Source organism: Talpa occidentalis, unplaced genomic scaffold (assembly GCF_014898055.3).
Source record: "Talpa occidentalis isolate TD23 unplaced genomic scaffold, MPIMG_talOcc4v2.1 talOcc4.17, whole genome shotgun sequence".
NCBI lineage: Eukaryota > Metazoa > Chordata > Mammalia > Eulipotyphla > Talpidae > Talpa > Talpa occidentalis.
The window spans coordinates 48324627-48346313 of NW_023601754.1; the positions used below are offsets into that span (position 1 = coordinate 48324627).

The following is a 21687-nucleotide window of genomic DNA, read 5'->3' on the forward strand; positions in this document are numbered from 1 at the left end:
CACACCCTCAAGTCCATTTCCTCCAGGTCCCAGGGGCTCACAGTAGAAGCTTTGTTCCTTGTAAAGGATTTCTGATTTGATAAATCTGCACCTCCTGCGCGAGTGTCCTCACCACAATTGGAGCCCTGGACCCTGCCACGTCTGGCTGTGTCCTTAGGGTCAAGTCCTGCCCACAGCCCACTGGAGGTGATTTTGACACTTCATGTGGATTTCAGGCTTAACCGCTTCTCAGAAGTATACGGTATCTTCTTCCACTGAGCAGGAGGACTGTTCATGGAGATGTGATTTTCTCCTGCTGTGGGGAAGCTTTGAGGGGGATGTGGCCCCAGTTGCTTCATTTTGCTTTTGTTTCCCTTACTGGGGTCTGTTTCCAAACACATCTCCGAGCCTGATCGCAAAGGCATCGATCTGTGTTTTCTTCCCTGGAGTTTACGGTCTCAGGTCCTCCACCTAATGTTTATTCCATTTTGTGTTCATGTTCACGGTGGTGGGAGCATGTGCGCCAGCTCCACTCTGCTGTGCGAGGTTGTCCAGTTTCCCAACACTGTCTGTGGGAAACTGTCCCTGTCTTGTAAGCTATCAGTTTCTGTGCTGTAAATGTCCTCCACGTGAGTGTGCTCTCTTTCCAGACACTCACAGACAAGACGTTTGTCCCTGAGCTGAAACTAGAGTCCACAGGCAGTAAAAGTAGGTTCCTGTAGTGATTTCTGTATCGCAAGTTCACTGCAGCGATTGCAAGAGCCATGAGGTGACAGAGCCCACAGCTGATGAACTGACCAAGAAGCTGCCAGGCCAAGGCCGAGAGCGCCATGTAGTTCCCGGAGGCAGCATGGGAAAATGAGGGGTGATTTCTGGGGGAACAGACCGGCAGGTAGTCAACCAGTTAGGCATGGAGGTGGGGCCAGGCCTGGGAACATAGACAAGGCTGGATTCCACTCACATGACACCGTAAGCTTCCAGATCCTAATTTTGCAGGAGCTGAGGGAAGGGAGGCCCTGAGCTGTGACAGTGATGCAGGCCCCGGGCCTTGTTGCATTGTGTTGGGGCCCGGACACTGTAGTGGCCATACCCCAGGGCTCGAGGCTGTGAGCAGTGAAGGGAGCTCCAGTGGACGCGATGGGATTGTGCCCAGGAGGACAGCTCCGCATTGGAATCTGTGGGCTCCCGGTGCTCCTGCCCCCCATCACATCATCGTTTGTCTATCCCGCTTCTGCCATTTATTTATTTATTATGATTTATTTATTTATGCATACAAGAGCTGAGGTATAGGCCAGAGATACTGTGGTCAGAGGATCCACTAGAGACAGAGCGGGGAACAGAACACGCACTGACTGAAATACACTGCTGAGGGGAGCAGCGGGCGAGTCAGGAGAGGGCTGCCTCGCCGTGGGGTTTCTCCCTGGCCGGCAGGGATGGAACTCGTGCTGCAGAGGCTGCGGATCACTTCATAGTGCGGTGCTTAACCCCTTGTGCCACCAGGGAGGCCCTAAGTGAGTCTTAATTGTGTTCTCTTTGGATACCCGTGAAGTATCAGCACCATGTGTGCCCCAAACCACCCCCCCCACGTTCCACCCCAGACCCCACCGTGCTGCTCCCTCCATGCTCTGCCCCTCACGCTCCTCCTCGCTCCTGAGCGTCCTCGTCTGTGTGCCCTGGCGCCCGGACACGTCACCTGGACTCCCCGTCTGGGCACAAGCCCCCAAGACCCCGAGCGCCCTCCCAGCACATGCTGTGCCCTCTCTGCCATCCGACCTCCTGGCATCGTCTCGGCAACTTGCCCGTCCTCCCCCATCTGTGTCCCTGCAGAGCCCACTGTCTACCTCCTCCCTGACCTGGTGTCCACCCAGTTCCAGCAGCCCCAAGGCCACGGGCCGGGCGTTCCCTGTCCCACACACCCATGCTCAGGCCTGGTCTTCCCCGAGAACCCACTGCACCTCGGGCACCATCACCGCCCTGCTGCCCTGATTCCTGTGTGTGACCCTCGCAGTGAGCAGAGCCTCCCCGGGCCGCCCCTCCTCTGCAGACTCCAGGCTGTCCTGTTTATTCTGGGGCTCCTCCCAGGAACTCTGCCTGCCCCAGCACCCAGGGAATCAGAGTCTCCCCAACACCCCAATCTCTGGACAGCCGCTGAGGACCCAGAAGTTGTTCTAGGCAATTAGCAGCAGAATTGTTTTCCCGACTCTTCTGAGCTCCCAGGCCTGTTACTGCCCGGGCAGCTCGTGGGGACCTGATAATTGCGGGTCTGACGGGGGGTCCCAGCGGCACACACTATATTCTGGGGTTCACTGGGCCCGGCACAAGGACACAGGTTGAGCCTTTCCCTGAGCCCAGCGCCCGGGCGGCAAGAAGCAGTGAGTCTGCTCTGTGCTCACGGGGGCGGGTGTGGGAGGGGACAGGGGTGCAGGAGGGACACGGGCAGGAGGGCACCCGCTCCTGGAGCCAGACCCGGGCAGGCACGCCTTGATCTAGTGAAGACAGCGGGGTGAAGGCCTCCATTCCTGAGGGCAGCTGGTGCTCTGCTCGGGCCCTCAGGCCCAGGAGGCTGCGGGTCCCTGCAGCCCAGGAGCACCCTGACTCCCCTGACCTCAGCGTGGTGGTTCTGGGGCTCCTGCTGCTCAGCCTCCTCAGGAGGGGTCCTTGCCTGATGCCCAGGGCCATGGGGCGTCTCGGGGCCTCCCTGCTGGTGAGACAGGCCCGGGGCTGCACGGGGCTCTGGTCCCGGCCGGAAGCCCGTCTGAGAGCCGGGGGGGAGGAGACGGTCCCCGACACGGCGGGGGAGGCCGCCGCGGGCACGTTGTTCCGTCTCCTGCCCAGAGAACTGTCCACTCACTGCGGGCAAAGCGGCGCGCAGGAGGAAACAGAGCGGAGGCGATGTCGGGGCCTGTTGGACCACAGGGACAACGTGACCCTTGACCTGCCCTTTCAGAACGAGCCTCGCGGGGCTGCTCGTGGCGGCGGGGGCAGAACCCGGGACGGTGCGTGTCCTCTCTGCTCCCCGGGCCGTGGCTTCCCCTCCCCGGCGCGTCTGCGGCCTGGACCCCTGTGCCGCGCCCGGCTCTCTGCTCACCGTGAGGTGAAGGTCAGACTCTCCTCAGCGGTTGGGCCCGAGATCTGACGTCGGGGCCGAGCTCGTGCCCACACACGCTTATCACACGGGGTGTGGGGCCCGTCGTCCCGGCTCAGGCCTTTGCCTGCGGCTCCCGGGGTGAAAGCAGACGGGCTGTTTCCAGGCTCCTGGCGGCTCTGGGCTCCCAAGCCCGGGGTGGGGGGACGGCTCTGCCCTCCCTGCCCGCGGTGCTCCCAGTTTATTCACAGCCCTGGAGCTTGAGTCCCAGCTTGAATCCGTCTAGAGAAAAACCTTACCAGTGAGTGGAACCTTGTCAGGACCCGTCTTGGGAAATGAATCTGCCCTGGAATGGCAGGACACACGTAGGGTCAGTCTGGACTGGCCTCTGTGGAGCCTTGCCTGAGGGGCCCCTGGTGTGTGTGGGGTCAGTGTCTTCTGTTGTCGCCGCCCAGCCAGGTTCAGCAATCCCGTCGGCCTCAAACCTATAAGTGAATCTGATGAACCAGGAACCTCTGTGTGCCTGTGCACCCTCTTCTTCCTGAGTCTGCAGTGTCGCTTCGGGAGTCTTTCAGGAAGAAAGGGGGTCCTATTGGTGGCCTCGAATTTGTCATTCTGGTCGTGCATTCATCACAAAAGTTTCTAAAGGGTTGTGTTTTAAGTGAACTTTTTGTAGTGGAAAGTATTGGTGAGGGGGTGTAGAATGGGGAGACTCATGACCGCAGTTGACATGATCCAGGAGCCTGAGCCTCGGTTCCTGGACAGGGTCCTCCTACTCAGGAGGCCGGAGTCAGACACTGAGAAGTGACAGGTTGGGGACCAGGCATTTGGCCTTAGAAATGATTTTTTTATTACAATCTGTTGGGGATCCTGGGGAATCTCTCTTTCCTTTGCCATCAGCTCTTCCTCTGTTTCACCGGCTGTGGGCGGAGAGACACAGATTTGATCATTAAGAACCTCATTGTGGCCAATATTTTGGTCCTGATCTCAAGTGGAATCTGCTATCCAGTGACATCCTTGGGGGAGTCCCCCGCCCTCAATGATTTCGCATGCAAATTTTGCCATTATGGCCGTCAGGTGGGCAGGGGCGTGTCCATGGGCACCACCTGCCTCCTGAGTGTGGTCCAGGCCGTCACCATCAGCCCCTGGCGCTGCAGGTGGGCATGGCTGAGAGGGTGGGTCCTGCCCTTTGTTGTCCCGTGCTGGGTCCTTATCATGGTGAAAAATACTGTAATTCTTGTGTTTATGAGCACTAGTTTGAGCACCACAAATGTCTCAAATAGGAAAAATTTTGGACAGTGTTATTCTGTTCATCATGACAAAATCTCAGACTCAGTTTTCGTGGCCTTACACTCGTTCCCCGACCTCTGCTCTGTGGGGCTCATGGTCTGGGCCAGCGGCTCCATGGTGTGCACCCTGTACCGGCACAGGCAGCGGGTCCGGCACCTTCACAGGAGCAGCGCCTCCTCCGCGTCCTCCCCGGAGTTCAGAGCCACCCGCACCATCCTGCTCCTGGTGAGCACCTTCGTCTGCTTTTACACCCTCTCCTCCACCTGCCAGGTGTGCTTGAATATCCTGCACAATCCTGACATGGTCCTGGTGAGAACCAGCTCCGTCATCGCAGCATGGTTCCCGACTCTCAGCCCCTTTGTGCTCATGCCCCGGGACCTGGGTGTGCCCACTGTCTGTGCTGGCAACGCGAGGAATCCGAAACCTCTTCCCCTGAGGAGAGAGATAAGCTGTGCAGGACAGAAGTGTGAGTGTGATCATGGGCACTGCCTCTCAGAGTCCTGACCATGGCTCCAGTCCACATACCAGGAGCAGGTGCCAGGACAGCAGGACATCTTCTCCAAGGCAGCCTTAGGGAAGCCTGTGACTGTGTAGAGATGTCACATTGTCCCATGTGCTGAAGTTTTTTTCATGCTTGTGTGGAGGGTTCAGGTGTGTGCAATAATTAAGCCCAGTCCTGACACACTGAGTGTTACGGAGAAGTCTGAGTAAAACTTCTGTGCCTAGAATTAATTTCCCAAAATAAAATCTGCATGTGGACTTTGAAGAAAAGACACAGGGACACAGCCCATGTAGGCCAGTCCTGGGAGGATAATAGCGGGGACAGGAGACTCATCACTGAGTCAGGTTTCGGGAGTCAGTGATGCGTTTGCTCATTTCATGCACAGAGGTCGAAGTCTTTGTTTCAAAAGTTGTTTTGAAGAAGGACTAACATGTTCTGTCATTTTATATGAGATTTATTCAGAGAAAATAACCTTCCTTTTGGAGTGACTCTGAGGTAGAGACATGGCTCGGACCTGTGTGTGGCTTCACTGTGCTGCTTGCATTTCATCTCATCATTGGACTTTTGGGTGGATTTTCTTTTCTCATTTTTTAAAAAGATTTATTTATTTATTTATACAAGCACTGGGTACAGTCAGAAGCACGGGAGGGTGAGAGAATTCACCAGAGCCTGAGCAGGGAGCATAACAGACAGACTGACGAAATACACTGCTGAGGGGAGCAGCGGGAGGCAGGAGAGGTCTGTGCGCCATTTGGGACCCTCACCCGGTGGCCGGGGATCGAACCGGCGCTGCAGAGGCTGTGGGCAGTTTCACAAGCCAGCGCTCAACCGCTGCGCCACAGAGGAGGCCCTCTTCTCTCAATTTTTATGATTGGCCAATGAGTTATAAAATGAGCAAGTAAGTAAATAAATAAATGACATCGGGTGATGACGACAATTAAAGAGACTTGAATTGCACAGAGTTGGGGTATGTAGCCACTCACGTATTAGAATTGCATTAAGTTTCCTGATATACTTCTGGAAGATCAGTTAATTCCTGCTCTTCTTCACCTTCTAAAAAATAGAGACCTAGAAACTTAGAAATATATTATTTACATTTTTCACCTTTCTGACTTCCAGCAACACAGATGGGTCCTGTGTGAGCAACACTGTATGACAGATGTGACCATTTGCACATAACAGCATAGGGGGCTTAGGTCAGCAGTTGTTCAGCCTAATCATATTTCAGCTTTCTGTCTCTCCACTTGCCTGCCTGTGTATCCAGTCCCTTCTTCACCATTAAAGACATATCAGACACAAGAAAGGCTCCAGGAGTCTTCTTGATTTCTGAATTAACAATGAATATGCCTGGCCCGGGATGGATGCGTATCAATGGGCGTAGTTAGCAGGATTTGAGCCAAATGGGTATGGAGCCATCTGACCCCATGGAGGGACTGAGGCTGGCAGTCATGAGAAGGTGGTACGTGGTGGCCACCCACCCTCTCTCTGTGGGCACCTCCCCTGAATGGCCTGAGGTAGACGGATCCCGGTTGCAGGTGGAATAGGCACTGTGCAAGGCAGACCTTGGGCTCGCAAGTGCCCATGAGGTGGCAACAGGAGCTGTTGGATGGGTGTTGTTCTCAGCTCCTGGAGAGTCTATGAAGTGAGAGAAGGCCAAAGTGTGTGAGCTGCAGAATGACACCCAGGCCCTGAGAGGCCTCTTGAGTACTCTGGAGAAGATCCAGCAAGACCCGAGTGTCAGATGTCAGCAGTATCTCGTCCTCCAAGATTTTTTCATTTGCACATTCAACAGTGAACCTGCCATGCCTGGGACTCTTGCACCAGCTATACCCACACAGATCAAGCAGACTCGTGGTGGGTATGATGTGTGTGATGTGCGGATATGGTGGGTGTCAATAACGTGCACACCTATATCCATGTCCCCTTAAAGTCAATCAATGTATTTATCAGTATATTGGAAATTTGTCCCTTGGAACTAATGGCAAACAGTATTAACAAAAATAGTGATATTCTGCAAAAGATATGTTGCGTGATATGTATATAGCCAGAAAATTGTTTAATTGTTAAAATATAAACCTGTTTTTACTATTATCATTATAATATTTAACCATAGCTCTTAAAAAATAATCCAGTGTCCATAGTAACATTTGTTTGATCTTAAAAGTGTGAATTCATCTTTAAGTTCATATAATATCGGTAATTTGGACATAGAATTTCTTTTCTTATTTAATCTGTGGGAACTTTTTCCCATTGTTTTTAAATGTAACTCTGCAAGAAATGCAGTTTTCTTTGCTACATTATTAGCTACATTTTCATTGAAAGTTATTTACATAGTATTGTTTGTTTTTAACCTAGAAATTTGTCTATTTCTTTTTTTTTTTTTTATGGAGGCATGTTTTATTTATTTGTTTGTTTGTTTGCTTGTTCTGTTTATACATGCACTGGGTACAGTCAGAAGCGCGGGAGGGTGAGAGAACCCACCAGAGCCAGAGCGGGGAGCAGAGCAGGCAGAAGGACCGAAGAACACTGCTGAGGGGAGCAGCGGGCGGCAGGAGAGGTCTGCGCGCCATGTGGGACCCTCCTCTGGTGGCCGGGGAGCAGCCGGGGATCGAACCGGCGCCGCAGAGGCCGCGGGCAGCCTCGCAACCCAGCGCTCAACCGCTGCGCCACCGGGGAGGCCCGAAATTTGTCTATTTCTGACAGCTCATCAGAGCTTTATTTAGTAACTTGGACCCAAATTTACCACACAACATGGAAATACGAGTCCATTTACTCCATTCCATCTTTATAAGCCCGCCGGCGTGTGTTTTATGTATTTAAATACCCACCCCTTGTGTGTGCAGAGTTCAGTTCCCATGAGCTCACCTTGTCCTCAGTCCTGGGATCTACAAAGAGGGTGTTATCTGCCCCCAACCTGTTTCCTCTCCCCACCCCATGCCTTAGGCCATTCTGCTCTGCCACCTGCCCCGGGGTCACCACCAGGTGGGGCCCTTTCTGTGGAGGAGGTGGAGCAAGCACCTTCCTCTTTGGGTCTATTTGATGCTGTCTGCGTGTTTCCTACTGACCTGATGTTGGTCCTTCCCTGGCGATGCTGTCCAGGACCCTTTTTTGTGATTAGCAAACGCCTAATCATTGCGGTTATTTTTGCCCAGCGAGGCCCTGCAGATCCTTCCCATCCAGGGGGCAGGCAGGAGAGGCTTTGTTCTAATTCGATAAATGTGTGCCTCTTGAGCGGGTGCTCTGACCACAATTGGAGCCCTACACCCTGCACATCCGGCTGTGTCCTTAGGGTGCAGTTCTGCCCAGAACCCAATGGGGGTGTTCCAGCTGTCCCCAGCTGATGCTGACAGACCTGAGGGGCAACCCTAGGTCAGGGCTGGGGACTCAGGGGAGCCATCCCTGCCTGCAGGAGTAACAGACGCCTCCGCTAGGGGTCACCAGGTGAATGGATGGGATTGTTGTCATCACACCTGACACCAGTCATCATCAGGTGGGCGGGGCAGCCTGGCCTGGCCCAGAAACCTCAGGGACAGACCTGCTAGGTTGGTCTCCCAGGACAGGTACTCTGGATATCTGATGTCCACTTTGCCTGTTGGGGGGGGGTGGTTTGAAGTCCCCACTGTGCATTGGGCAAACCCAGCCTGAGATGGCCCCTGTGTGACACCTCCCTCCCCTCAGAGGAGGTCGGTGGGGGATCACCCTGGTCCCCCTCACTGCCTCTGCTCAGCCTCATCCTGACCCATGGCTGCTGCATGGGTGTGGGCACGAGGGGGCGATGCTCTTACCAAGACAGGAGGCCAGAGAGGTGAGCCCCCCACTCCATGTCTTGGTCACCTGACCCCATTCCTCCTGTGGTCTGGCCTCTACGGTTGCCCCTGGCCCAGGCACAAGCTGGCTTGTGTGTGGACTCCTTCCTGGGCCTTTGAATCGTCAGGCTGGGACTGGAGAGCAAAAGTCCTCAGGAGGGGGCACCTGGTTGGACTTGGGAGACCCCGAGACGCTCCTACCTGGTGACCAAGAGCATTCAGGGCAGGGGCCCTGTGAAGACACTGGACCCAAAGGTCGGGCTGTGTCTGATCCTGTAGTTCAAGGTGGGCAGTGCAATGGAGGTGGCTCCCCTTGACCTGGGCTCAGATCCCCCACAGCCCAGCCCACCCTCAGGGTACAGAGCTGGCGGCTCGGCCTCTGCTCAGCATGGTCCGGGATAAAGGGGCCCCACTAGACCAGAGGGTTGCAGCTCGATGGGGTACTCAGGCTATATGTGTGGGAGTCTTCTGTCCCTCCGTGGAAGGGTGTGGGGGGAACCCCAGGGCTGTCGGTTCTGGGGAGGCTCAGGGTGGCTGTCCCAAGGGTGGTTCAGGGCTCGCTGTCCCCTTCCAGGTCGTGGCCAATGACAGGCCACTTCTATCTATCTGTCTGTCTGTCTATCTACCCTGTGTCCTCAGTCAATCTCTAGTCAGTCAGGAGATGGAGCAGAAAAAAATAGAGAGGACCCACATTCTTATAAATCCTGTGCGTACATGCGTGTATTGGTGTCTGTATTTTTGCCCATTACGTCATTTTCGTTATCATCCGTGTGTTGAAAAGTTGCACGGTAAGGAAAATCTGCACTGTCGGTGATGGTACCCGTGGGTGCGTCCATTATGGGAGGCCGTGGAGATGCCTCAGAAAATCAAATAAAGGAATTCCCCACGGGCAGCTGACCTCCGCCGCCAAAATACAAAAACACCAATTTGGGGAGATACACACGCCAGTGTTGGGCTGTCTTTACAGTAGGGGAGGAAGGAACCCATGTGTCCGTGAAAGGATGCGTCGGTGCACGCGCGTGCACACACACACACACACACTGTGTGTGTCCCCCGCCATACACAACCTGCCTTTTGCTGTGTCGGGTGGACCTAGGGGCTGTTATGCTTGGAGAAATGAGTCAGCCAGGGAGCGACCAGCAGGACAGGGCCTCATTCACCAGCGCTTTGGAGAGAAACCAGGAGAGAAAACCACCCCCTGTAGGACCAGGCGCTGCTCAGTAGTTGGTGGGGTAGGGAGTGGTAACGGGAAGACGCGATCGGCACAGTGTGGGGTAGAGTTGGGCTTTGGGGACACCCTGGTGTCGTGGCGCAGGCCTGACTGTCCTGAGCGGCCCGGGCGGGTCAGCCTCACCCGGCTGGCCGAGCTCCCGCCTCGTCTCGCTCCATCCTCCGCCCTGAATCTGACCGGCTTCCCGCACTGGTTGGCCTGGAGCACCCACCGGTGAGAGGCCAGGTGTCCCCCTCTCTGGGAAAGGCACACCCCCTCTGTTCAGTTTGCAGTCCACAGGCCTGCTCTTCTGGACCAGGGGTCAGAGGCGCTTGCGCCCAAGGCGTGTGGCGTGTGCACGTTGGGGAGCAGGAACTGACATGGCTGCGGGTGCTGGCGTTGGGGCGCAGGCCCTGACATGGACGCCGGGTGGAGGTGGAGAGCACAGGCCTCCTGGGGGACCCCATGACGGCAGGGGAACCCTGGGGGACACCGGGCCTGCTTTTCTGTCTCCCGAATCCCCCTGGTCACTGCTCGGCAGGGCGTCCGGCCCAGGGCCCAGGTCCCCACCCACCTCCGGGGCCCAGAGGACATTGGCCACGAGGCTGATTCCAGAGGCTTGAGATCTAGTGGGAGTTTCCTTCCAAGGTTTTCACTCGCCTGGGGCAGGTGTCTCCTTCCTTCTTCCCAGTCGCGCCCTGTGCAAAGGGGTCGCCTGTCCTGTGTGCCCAGCTGGGTCACCACGCATTGGGAAGGGCAGAGACGTGGTCAAGGTAAAGGTGACTTGTATGTGAGGACATGAATTTGGGGCCCAGTCTGAGTGTGGTGGGCTGAATGGTGTCGCTCCAAACCGAGAGATCAAAGCCGTGAAGTACAGAAGCCCAGAAAGTATTTCAGGACAGGGCCGTTCAAAGGGACCCGTTCCCACGAGGCCTGACGGGTGTCATTCTAGCAAGAGGGCGTTTGACACCAGAGAGACAGCAGCGCGATGAAGAGGGAGCGTGGGAGGACGCAGGAGAAGGGGCGCTGCAGACGGAGAGGGCCCGGCTGACCTTGACCTGGTCTCCACACCAGGTCAGCGGGATGTGTCCGCTTCAGCTCTTGGACCTGTGCCCTAGAAAATGAGCGAAAGGGAAGGGCTTGCCCATTCCTTCCCGGGACCCCACCGGGCACCCAGTTCTCCTTCCCTACAGGTCTAGGTCTCTGGGGTGGCAGCTGGAGGCCGACCCTCTCAGACAGTAGAGCCTGGGGTGGATGGCACGGGAAGGGGCAGAGCCGGGGACACTTCCTCCCTCTGTGACCTGCTCGCGGCTCGATGAGGAGGGAGGCCGGCGCCGGGCTGCGGCAGGGCTAGCGGGTTTCTGCTGGCAGAGATGGCTGGCTGGTGTGGTTTGTTTTAGATTTATTTATTTATGCAAACAAGAACTGGGGTGCAGGCCAGAGGTACGGGGGTGAGAGGAGTCGCCAGAGACAGAGTGGGGAGCAGAACAGGTGGATCGACGGAAACACACTGCTGAGGGGACAGCGGGGAGACAGGAGAGGTCTGCTGCGCCATGTGGGTAGCTCCCTGGCCGGGGATGAAACTCCTGCTGCAGAGGCTGCGGATCGCTGCACGGTGCTGTGCTTAACCCCCGGCGCCACCAGGGAAGCCTCCACTCTTCATCGTCTACTCTAAGCTCCTGTCACGTCCCAGCTTCCCTCTTCCTGGGCGCGGACTCTGGGCAGCTCAGGCCCATCCGTGGCAGGCTGGGGCTTCTTGGTCACCGGGATCAGTGGGACGTCTTGTCGGGGCGGGGCATTCTTCCCTCCAAGTGGAACCCCCAGTTCCACATTCACTCTCAGTGCTGCCCTTATTTCGTTTTCTGAGGAAATCTCTCCCTCCACAGGGCGGGGGGAGATGGGGAATTGCGCTGTAGTCTCATCCTTGAATAGGAAACTGCTGTGCTTTTGAAACTGCCCTTTGGGGGTTAGGCTTCCAGTCAACCCCAGCTGCATCCTCTGACCTCCCTGAGGACACACAGCACCCGAGAGGCTGCCTGTCGCCTCCAGCCCCGTTTGGCATGAGCAGGGCCTCATCCGACGCCAGACTTCTGAAATCAGGCTCATCCTCAGCAGACATGAGTCTGCGTTGCTTTGTCTTCTAATTCCAGCTTTAGCTAAACTCACCCCAAAGGTGGTGTTGAAGGGCTGACCTCCCTAGTTTGCTAGACACCAGCATTGATGTTGGGGGAGGGGAGACGTGCGGGGGTTGTTGGAGCCCATGGGTGCCCCAAACAACCCTTGTGAGTTTTTCCAGCTCACTACTTCCCAGGGGCTACGGTGTTTGAGGACCACGGGACTTGTCTCTTAATCTCCCCCGGCTCATACAACCTCCCCCGTTGCCGTCCCTTGACAACAGTCTCACGCTCACCCTACAGCATTGTGTCTTGGCTGCTACCCCAAAGAGTGATGTTGATGTTGTCCATAGCATCCAAAGCACTTGTTAGACAAACCCCCACGTACAAGAGCCAGGGACAAATGTCAAGGCTCATCTGACAAGACAGACACACACACGAGAAGCCTGTGTGGATGCGTCTCGGTGCCCCCAGGACACACTTCCTGCCGCCTTCACGGGAGCCCACCACTTGGCCATCCAGGCTGATGAGGACGCACGATGTACACAACATACGGGAACCATAGCCAGAGCTGCAGAGTGTTGAACCGTGGGCCCACTCAACAGTGAGCAGAGCGAAAGAACTTTATGAAGGAAATAGCCAGCCCCTGTGTTCACTGCCAGGTCTGAGGAGAGCTGAGCGAGGACAGATAAGAAGCAGAAGAGCTTCCACACGGGAGAGGTCCCGAAAAGGGTTGCTGCCGGGCGGGAACAACATGAGGTTTGACAGTCACGCTCATGTCTGGGGCGAGGGCAACAGCAGTGGTGGCCACCCGGTGTCTTGATTGGCTGTTTGGGACTTATGTCCTCCTGTAGGTGAACTGGCGATTTCTCAACCCATGCTTTGACTTCTCACTTGTTAGTCACGTTTCCCTCCCGTTATGTCCCTCAGGGGCCCAGCCCTCATCTGCCAAGATCTAACCCCTCAAATAGCATGAGGAGTATGGACCCAGTCGTTCAGCTTTCCTCGTGCAGCAGCGGGTGGGGCGCCTGGCGTCAGGACTTGAGGTGTGAGAATAGACTGGGCTGCTTGACTCGCCCCCACAAGACCATGAACACCCCCAACAGGTGAAAGAGCCCCCCACCTTTCCGAGTCTCCCTCACTAAGCCCTAAATGGATTTGTGGACACGGCGAATGACTACACCACCGAATATTCTGCAGACACAGACAAATCACCTAATCCCGGTAAGGTTGGGGACTCTTCGCTTCCTCATCCAGGCAGAGCAGAGCCTGGAGACGGTGGTGTTGCGGCTCATGAGCAGAAAGGGGCTGATGGCAGGAAAACACGCAGAGACCAGGGCGGTGGTGTTCACCATCCACCACCCGGGCTGATGGAGCAGAGCCAAGCACGCGTGGAGGACGGAGCACAGGGAGTGGAAGCACACGAAAGTGCCCACCAAGAGGAGGACGTGGCGGGTGGCCCTGGACTCGGCGGACGACCCGGGGGATCCCCGACAGCTGTGGAGGTGCTGGGCCCGCTGCCTGTGCCTGTGCAGGAAGAGAACCATGGAGCCGCTGGCCCAGACGATGAGCAGGGAGAGCGAGAGCTCGGGGACGACGATCAGCAGCGCGAACACCGTCCCGATGACTTTCTCCTGCTCTGGGGGCGGACAGGACCCCCCGTCCCCATCTCTCACCATGCCGTGGCTCTCCCACAGGCCTGACATGTACAGCACATAGGCGGGAAAGATGAAGTTCACGCACATGGACAGGACCCAGCACAGGGAAATGGAGAGGCTGACGCACCTTGGAGCTTGAAGCCCAAGGTTTCTCCAGCTCGAGCTCCTGGGGCTTATGGTGACAGCCTGGAAGACGCTGAGGAGGCAGGTGGTGCCGGTGGACACGCTCCTGCCCACCCGCTGCACGTACAGAAGAAGTCTGCACCCCGACTCCCGGAAGGAATATTTCAACCCCAAAGCCGCCATTGCCTTGGGGACGCCTTTGGACAGAATGAACAAGGAGTTGGCTGTCGTAAGGTGCGAGCGGATCAAATCTGTGTCCCTCAACCTCCCTCGACTGCGGTACAGGAGGAGGTAACGGTACAGGAGGGAGAGGTTGCCCAAGATCCCGATGAGAGCCTGGGAGACGGCGAGAATGCCGACCCCCAAATCCCTGGAGGTGATTCTGTGACTCGGCACCTTCTCCTTCATGCTGTGGCAGCCCTCGTACTTACTACCGAACAGCCTCATTGCCGAGTAGTGACACAAAGGGGGACTGTGGTTTCTTGACTCCCAGGGAGTCCCAAAGACTTCAGGTGGCATGAAGAGGTGGAGAAACAGTCCTGACATGTTCATGGAAAAGTTGACCATTCAGAGGGACGAGCTCTTATGGGGCTGAGTCCTGACAAGCGACACCCCATGGGAAGAGAGCGTTGACACCATATTCACAGTAAAGCCCGGTCCCTAGATACTGGATGAGGGAAACACCTCAGACATCCACTCGTACAGTAAATCAACTCAGCACCGATGGCTGACCTAGATGTTAAAGATTGTTGGGGCCGGCTGCCCTGCAGGGAGCTGGAGTTTTGGAGAGCGCCTGTTTACTCTGCATGCGGAGTCCCAGGACATTACAAGTTCTGCAAACAGAACTTCTTCCCAGAACTGACTCCTGTTCTCTGAGGACGTGCTGGCTTGTGCGCATGTTCCCCACTAACCAGGAAAGCTTGTTTTCAGTAGTAACTTATTCATCTTTATAAGAAAAACACAATTGTGTGCTATTTTCTTGTTCCTTTTTTCATCTCTTTAATAAAAGCTCGGGCTGGGAGAGGGAGAGGCAGAGCTGCTCTCGATGGCTCTCTCCAGCCTCCCCCTTGGGTCTAATCTTCGTTAATGGCAGAGAACTTCCTCGGCTGCCCTGTTTCCGCGACAAAAGACAAAAATGACTTACAGGAAAACACAAAGAGCCTGTTTCTGTGGTCCTAGAAGAAGGGAATATTTATGAGAAAACACAGAACAGTAAACCATATCCAGGAAATGATGAAATGAAGCAAAACTGAACAATGTACTCATCCAAAGACACACACACACAGCGAGGGAGAAACACAGAGAGTTTGACAGAGAAAGAAATGGAGGGAGGAAGGAGAAAAAGAGAAAGAGCAGGAGAGAGAGAGAGAGAGAGAGAGAGAGAGAGAGAGAGGGGACTTCTTTACTGGACAAGGAAATCTTACAGGCCACACAATTTAAAAAAAAAAGCAGGAAGCCCTCCCCCCAGAAGCCTCAAGAAGGAGCTAGTACAGTGGATCATTTCTGAGAAACACTTAAAGGCCCAAACAACAGCAACAACCCCTTTGACCCACTGCACACCCAAACCGCCACCAGCAGCAGGTCAGCCCGAAGCCCACACCAAGGGCACGAAGCACCACCTTTGGGCAAGAAAGGGAAGGCGGTGCTCAGCCACTGCCGCTGCTCTGTGTGTTCAAATTGGGCCGAACGTTTTGAAAACCCGCGTGGGGGGCTCCCCTGTGCACCCTGTGATCTCCTGAGCCAGCAGCTTCTCCCGGGGTGCCCGTGACAGACAGCGGGCGCTGACCTCGTGGGCAGTGTTGCGGGATTTACTCGCCAGCGTCACTCAGGACCCCCTACGCGACCCCCAGACCCAAAGTCCTCTGGCCCCAGCAGCGAAGCCGTGAGCTAGAGTGGGGGGCTCCTCTCGCCATGCGCTGTGCAGAGGGGCCAGCCGGCTTGCATGGTTCCGAAGGCGAGGTCTGGGGGTGGAAGGCCCGGCGCCAGCATTCAGAGTGGGTGGACCCACTCAAGAGACAGCCAAAGTGCGCCCCCCGCCCCCACTCCCGCGCCCCGTGCAGACTCCCCAGGGGTCCCCGCACTTCCTGCAGCAGAGTGCCCCCGGCCCTGACAAGAGGGGCCCGGAGCACGTCGAGGGGAGAGGTGACAACCTCCTCTTTCTGGATCTGGGATTTTGCGGGTGTTCTGTGATGAGGTCCCGCCAGTGTGCGTGTCTCCTACCCCCCACCCCCACCGCGTGTCTTGATGTAACCGACTCACCTCCCAGGGCACGGGGCAGGGCCGGCCCGGGTCTGTAGGGGCGCCTGCGGGCAGCCAGGTCACGCCCGCCGTGGCTGTGGCGCCTGCGGGCCTGTCAGGAGTCACAGCCCTGCACCCCGATCTTCCCGCCTCCGCTGCGGCATTTATGACCGGACACGCCGGAGAGGGCACAGCGGGCCTGTGGCCGGGTGGCAGCGGCAGCCAGCCTGCCCTGGCGTCTCGGGCCCTGCGTGCGTCCGGCTCCTGGCTGAGGGCGGTGCCGAGACCCGCACCTGGTCCCCGGCGGCGTGGCCGGCAGACCCCTGAGGACAGAGGGAATGTCTCCACCAGCAGGGAGCCGCGTCTGCCGGGAGCTGCCCCCACACAGCGCGGCTGACTGCACAGCTCGGGGCCTGCCTCTGCCAGGAGTCCCGACAGTGACCCTGGACCCAGCTCGCCTGTGCTGCCCAGGCCGCCCGAGCCCAGCCTTACAAAGTGGCCGGCCTTGGGCCCCTCCGCCCCGCGGGAGCAGCTGCCTCCTGGCACCCCCAGGGCTCTGCAGACAGGATGTCAGCCCCGCAGGACCCCCAGTCTCTCCCTCCAGAAACACACTCAGTGCGCGGCTTCTGCACAGGACCAGGGGGCTCTGACGTGCCTCCCCCGTCTCCCGTGCTGAAGGGGAAGGTGTCAGACGCCCCCTAAATGCTGCAGTCCCCCTGTGACCCTGCAGAAGTGAGGGGTGTGGAACTGGCCCCACACTTCGCTCCTGCTCCACCAGGAGGGCCTGGCGAAGGCTACCTCTGAGCACAGCGGCGCAATGGGCTGACTAGATCCTTCCTCCTCGCCCCCTGAGCTCCCCCGGGAGGAGGCCCCACCACCCCACCAGGCCTGCACTGCCCCTCGGTTTTCACCTGCGATCCCCACTGCCTCCTCTCACTGCGGACGCTGCTCCAGGCTGACCTGGCCCGGGGTGCTCCGTGCCTGGGCTGTGTCAGGACGCTGGCGCCTGGCAGGCTTGGCTATATGGTCTGCAAAGCTCTGACCTCACCTCCCCTGGAGCTGCAATTATCCCCTCCCCAGAGGCCCTGAGGGCAGAGGCCTGGGACCTGAGCACAACACATCAGACACCTGTCCGGGGACCCAGAATAAGGCCCACATTGCCATCAGCCCTCGAGAGCAAAACTGTCCTAACGCTCAGTCAGTTCCTAGTGACCCAACATGCGAGTTCTTGTGAATTTCTCCTGAGAGACCCTTGGCAATGGGGAGACTCTCTCCATGCCTCAGAGCCCTAAGGCAGAGGGGCCCCGGGACGGAGGGTAGAATCGGGGCCCACGGGCCAGAGAGCGAAGTAGGAACTTGACCTGGTGGGCAGAGAAAAGGGCCTGAATTGGATCAAAGCCAAATGCCGGGAATTCAAAGCTGTTTCAAAAGCCGAGCCACGGTCCACGACGCGGTGAGGCTGGATGTGACCATCACGGAGGAGGGGTCGCGGAAGGTCCAGGGCCCCAGAGGGAGCTTGGGCCGAGGGCCCTGGGGAACAACAAGTGTCCACCCAGCCGGCCAGCGAGTGAGGGCAGCAGAGAGCCTGGGGCCGGCGGCTGTGCTCAGGGTGCCGCTGAGGGCCGGGTGCGAGGACAGCCGGGGGTCCTGGGCGCAGCTGCACAGAGCCCGCCCCTGCCAGCACTGGGCAGGGACACCAGGGGACGCTCCCAGCGACGTGCGCAGCGGCTCCGTCAGTCCGTGAGACACCGCTGCTCTGCCTGTTGGGAAAAGCATCAACTGCCAGAAATGACCCTCAGCCTGCCCAGAGGGCACTGCCAAGACACAGGCCCTGGGCACGGCCAAGACGGGGAGACCCCAGCGCCTGGACCCTGCCACTGGGACAAGAGAGCGGGTGTGGTTGAGAGTCTGGTTGCTGCTTGCAAGTGACAGGGCAGGACCATGGGGTGCGGAGCCCCACTTTGGGTTTGCACGGAACAGGATTCCTAGCAGAGTCTAGGGGCCCCGGTTCACAGCCACGTCCTACCCCTATCCTTAGGATGTGGAAGGATCCCCGGTGTCCATGGAGGATGAGAAGAGAAAGAAAACGGTCCAGACAGTGGAATATTATTTAGCCCTAAAAGCGAAGGAATTAGAGGAAATGCTGCAAACTGCAGACCCCGAGACAGGTCCTAGGAACCAGGCGCAGAGGACGAGACTGTCCAGTTCCACCTCAGCGGGAGCTGACATGGTGGATGCGGAGCTGGATGCGGAAGGTGGGGCCCGGGCTGGGGAGCTTGGAGGGGCTGGTGTTTTGTGGGAAAAGAGGGTCTGGTTCCCACGAGGAAGAGCGATCTGGACATGACGGTGGCGGTAAGAACACAAGACGTGGTTCGTTTAAGCACTAAACAACTCTGCACTGAAAACAGGTCAACCAAAGTGACATCTAAGCTGTGGTTATATTTGCATTTCTGCAGAACAAGGGAAGAGCCACAAGTTTCCATGTGCCCCTCGGCCACCTGTGGTCTCCTTTGCAGAAGTGACCATCTAGTTTCTCTCCATCTTTAACCGGGTTGCTTATTTATTTTTTATTTTTTATTTTCATTTTTATTTTATCAAAGATTTATTTATTCATGCATACAAGAACCAGGTACAGAGCAGATGTGCGGGAGGGTGAGAGGATTCACCAGAGACGGAGCGGGGCAGATTGACTGAAATCCACTGCTGAGGGGAGCAGCGGGCGAGACAGGAGAGGTCTGCGGCGCCATGTAGGTAGCTCCCTGGCCAGCGGGGATCGAACCCGCTCTGCAGACAGCTTCACAGCGCTGTGCTCAAATACCTGTGCACCAGGGAGGCCCTATTTTTATTATTGAGTTTGCCATTTCTGTGTTTCAGACTTAACCGCTTCCTTGTAAAGAAATTCTGATTCAATAAATCTGCGCCTCCTGAGCGAGTGTCCTCACCACAATTGGAGCCCTAGACCCTGCCACGTCTGGCTGTGTCCTTAAGGTCAAGTCCTGCCCACAGCCCACTGGAGGTGAGTTTGACACTTGTGTGTGCATTTCAGACTTAACCGCTTCTCAGAAGTCCATGGTATTTTCTTCCAGCCAGCAGGAGGACTGTTCATGGAGACGTGATTTTCTCCTGCTGTGGGGAAGGTTTGAGGGGGATGTGGCCCCAGTTGCTTCATTTTGCTTTTGTTTCCCTTGCTGGGATCAGTCCCCAAACACATCTCCGAGCCTGATCGCGACGGCATCGATCTATGTTTTCTTCCCTGGAGTTTACGGTCTCAGGTCCTCCACCCAATGTTTATTCCATTTTGTGTTCATGTTCATGGTGGTGGGAGCATGTGCGCCAGCTCCACTCTGCTGTGCGAGGTTGTCCAGTTTCCCCAACTCTGTCTGTGGGAAACTGTCTCCCTGTCTTGTAAGCTATCGGTTTCTGTGCTGTAAATGTCCTCCACGTGAGTGTGCTCTCTTTCCAGACACTCACAGGCGTTTGTCCATGAGCTGAAACTAAAATCCACAGGCAGTAAAAGTAGGTTCCTGTAGCGATTTCTGTATCGCAAGTTCACTGCAGCGATTGCAAGAGCCAAGAGGTGACAGAGCCCACAGCTGATGAACTGACCAGGAAGCCGTCAGGCCAAGGCCGAGAGCACCATGTGGTTCCTAGGTGGGAAAAAGAGGGGTGAGTTCTGGGGGAACAGACCGGCAGACGCCGGGACTACCTAGACACTACCTGGGAACATAGACAAGGGCGGATCCCACTCATGTGACCCCCTTAGCATCCGGATCCTAATTTTGCAGTCGCTGAGGGGAAGGGAGACCCTGGGCTGTGATGGCGGTGCGGGCCCCGGGCCTTGTTGCATTGGGTTGGGGCCCAGACACCTGCTTTGGCCACAGCCCCCAGGGCTCGTGGCTGTGAGCAGTGAAGGGAGCTCCAGTGGCCGCGACGGGATCGTGCTGGGGAAGAGAACTCTGCAGTGGAATCCATGGGCTCCCTCCCCTCATCATCTTGTCGCCTGTCTATCCCGCTTCTGCCATTTATTTATTTATTAAGATTTATTTATTTATGCATACAAGAGCTGGGGTATAGGCCAGAGATGCAGGGGTGAGAGGATCCGCCAGAGACAGAGCGGGGAACAGAACAGGCACTGACTGCAATACACTGCTAAGGGGAGCAGCGGGTGAGTCAGGAGAGGGCTGCCTCGCCATGTGGGTTTCTCCCTGGCCGACCAGAGTTTGAACTCATGCTGCAGAGGCTGTGGATCACTTCACAGTGCGGTGCATAACCCCTTGTGCCACCAGGGAGGCCCTAAGTGAGTCTCAATTGTGTTCTCTTTGGATACCCGTAAAGTATCAGCCCCCATGTAGCCCCAGGCATCTCCCCCACTTTCGACCCCAGACACCACCGTGCTGCTCCCTCCATGATGTGCTCCTCATGTTCCCCCTCCCTCCTGAGCCTCCTGGTCTGTGTGCCTCAGCACCTGCACAGGTCACTAGGACTCCCTGCCTGGGCACCAGCCCCCAAGTCCCCAGAGCGCCCTCTCCGCCGCATGCTGAGCCCTCTCTGCCATCCGGCCTCCTGCCAACCACTCACATGGCCACCGCCAGCCCTCCTGCATCTGTGTTCATGCAGAGCCCACCGTCTGCCTCCTCCCTGACCTGCTCTCCACCCAGTTCAGCAGCCCCAAGTCTACGGACCCTAACTCGGGCCTAGACTCCCTCGAGAACCCACTGAATCTTGGACCTGCCACCCTGCCACCTTGACTCCTGGGGGTGAACCTCTCAGTGAGCAGAGCCCCTCCGGGCCGCCCCTCCTCTGCAGACTCCAGGCTGTCCTGTTTATTCTGGGGCTCCTCCCAGGAGCTCTGATGCCCCCAGCGCCCAGGGAATCAGAGTCTCCCCAACGCCCCAATCTCTGGACAGCTGCTAAGGACTCAGAAGTTGTTCTTGGCAATTAGCAGCAGAAACAATTTTCACGACTCTTCTGAGCTCCCAGGCCTGTCGCTGCCCGGGCAGCTCCGGGGGACCCGATAATTGCGGGTCTGACGGGGAGTGGGTCCCAGCGGCACACACTATATTCTGGGGTGCACTGGGCCCGGCACAAGGACACAGGATGAGCCCTTCCTGAGCACAGCGCCTGGGCGGCAAGAAGCCGGTGAGTCTGCTCTGTGCTCACGGGGGCGGGTGGGGAAGGAGGACAGGGGTGCAGGAGGGACACGGGCAGGAGGGGACCCGCTCCTGGAGCACAGCCGGAGCAGATATCTCCCAGGCTAGTGAAGACAGCGGGGTGCAGGCCCCCACCCTGAGGGCGCCTGGTGTCTGGCTCGGGCTCCACAGGCCCAGGGGGCTGCAGGTGCAGGCAGCCCAGGAGCACCCTGACTCCCCTGACCTCAGCGTGGAGGATCTGGGGCTCCTGCTGTTCAGCCTCCTTAGCAGGAGTCCTGGCCATGCCCAGGGCCATGGGGCATCTAGGGGCCTCCCTGCTGGTGAGACAGGGCCAGGGGCTCCACGGGCTCTGGTCCTGGCAGAAAGCCCTTCTAAGAGCCAGTGGGGAGGAGACGGTCCCCGACACGGAGGGTGAGGGATGCAGCGGGCTGCGTCCATGGGTCCCCACTGTGGAGAGACTTTCCTCCTAAATGTAGGGACAGCAGCACTGTAGGAAAATAAAGCTGCGGGCTGCAGACGTTTTCAGGCTGAA

The 21687-nt window shown here is 57.2% G+C and overlaps 2 protein-coding genes across 6 annotated transcripts in view; one reads left to right on the plus strand and one right to left on the minus strand.

The window, feature by feature from the left end:
* LOC119249634 (zinc finger protein 350-like) overlaps window positions 1-21687 on the plus strand; it is a 99042-nt gene that overhangs the window by 73890 nt on the left and 3465 nt on the right. The window contains exons 5-6 of one of the 5 annotated variants that reach the window (XR_005126174.2): window positions 18880-19021; window positions 19469-19859. The gene's annotated coding sequence lies outside the window, so the exon portion shown is untranslated. Of the gene's footprint in view, window positions 1-8332; window positions 8662-18879; window positions 19866-21687 lie in introns of those variants that run through there. The other 4 variants (XM_054697345.1, XR_008552566.1, XR_005126175.2 and 1 more) reach the window with 4 other exon arrangements.
* On the minus strand, window positions 13198-14214 carry LOC119248706 (vomeronasal type-1 receptor 4-like). The gene has a single exon (XM_037515580.1). The coding sequence runs from the start codon at window positions 14212-14214 to the stop codon at window positions 13198-13200; it is 1017 nt and encodes a 338-aa protein (XP_037371477.1).

Excerpts from the sequence above, each read along its gene's own strand:
- LOC119248706 (XM_037515580.1), bottom strand. The coding sequence starts at position 14,214 with ATGAGGCTGTTCGGTAGTAAGTACGAGGGCTGCCACAGCATGAAGGAG.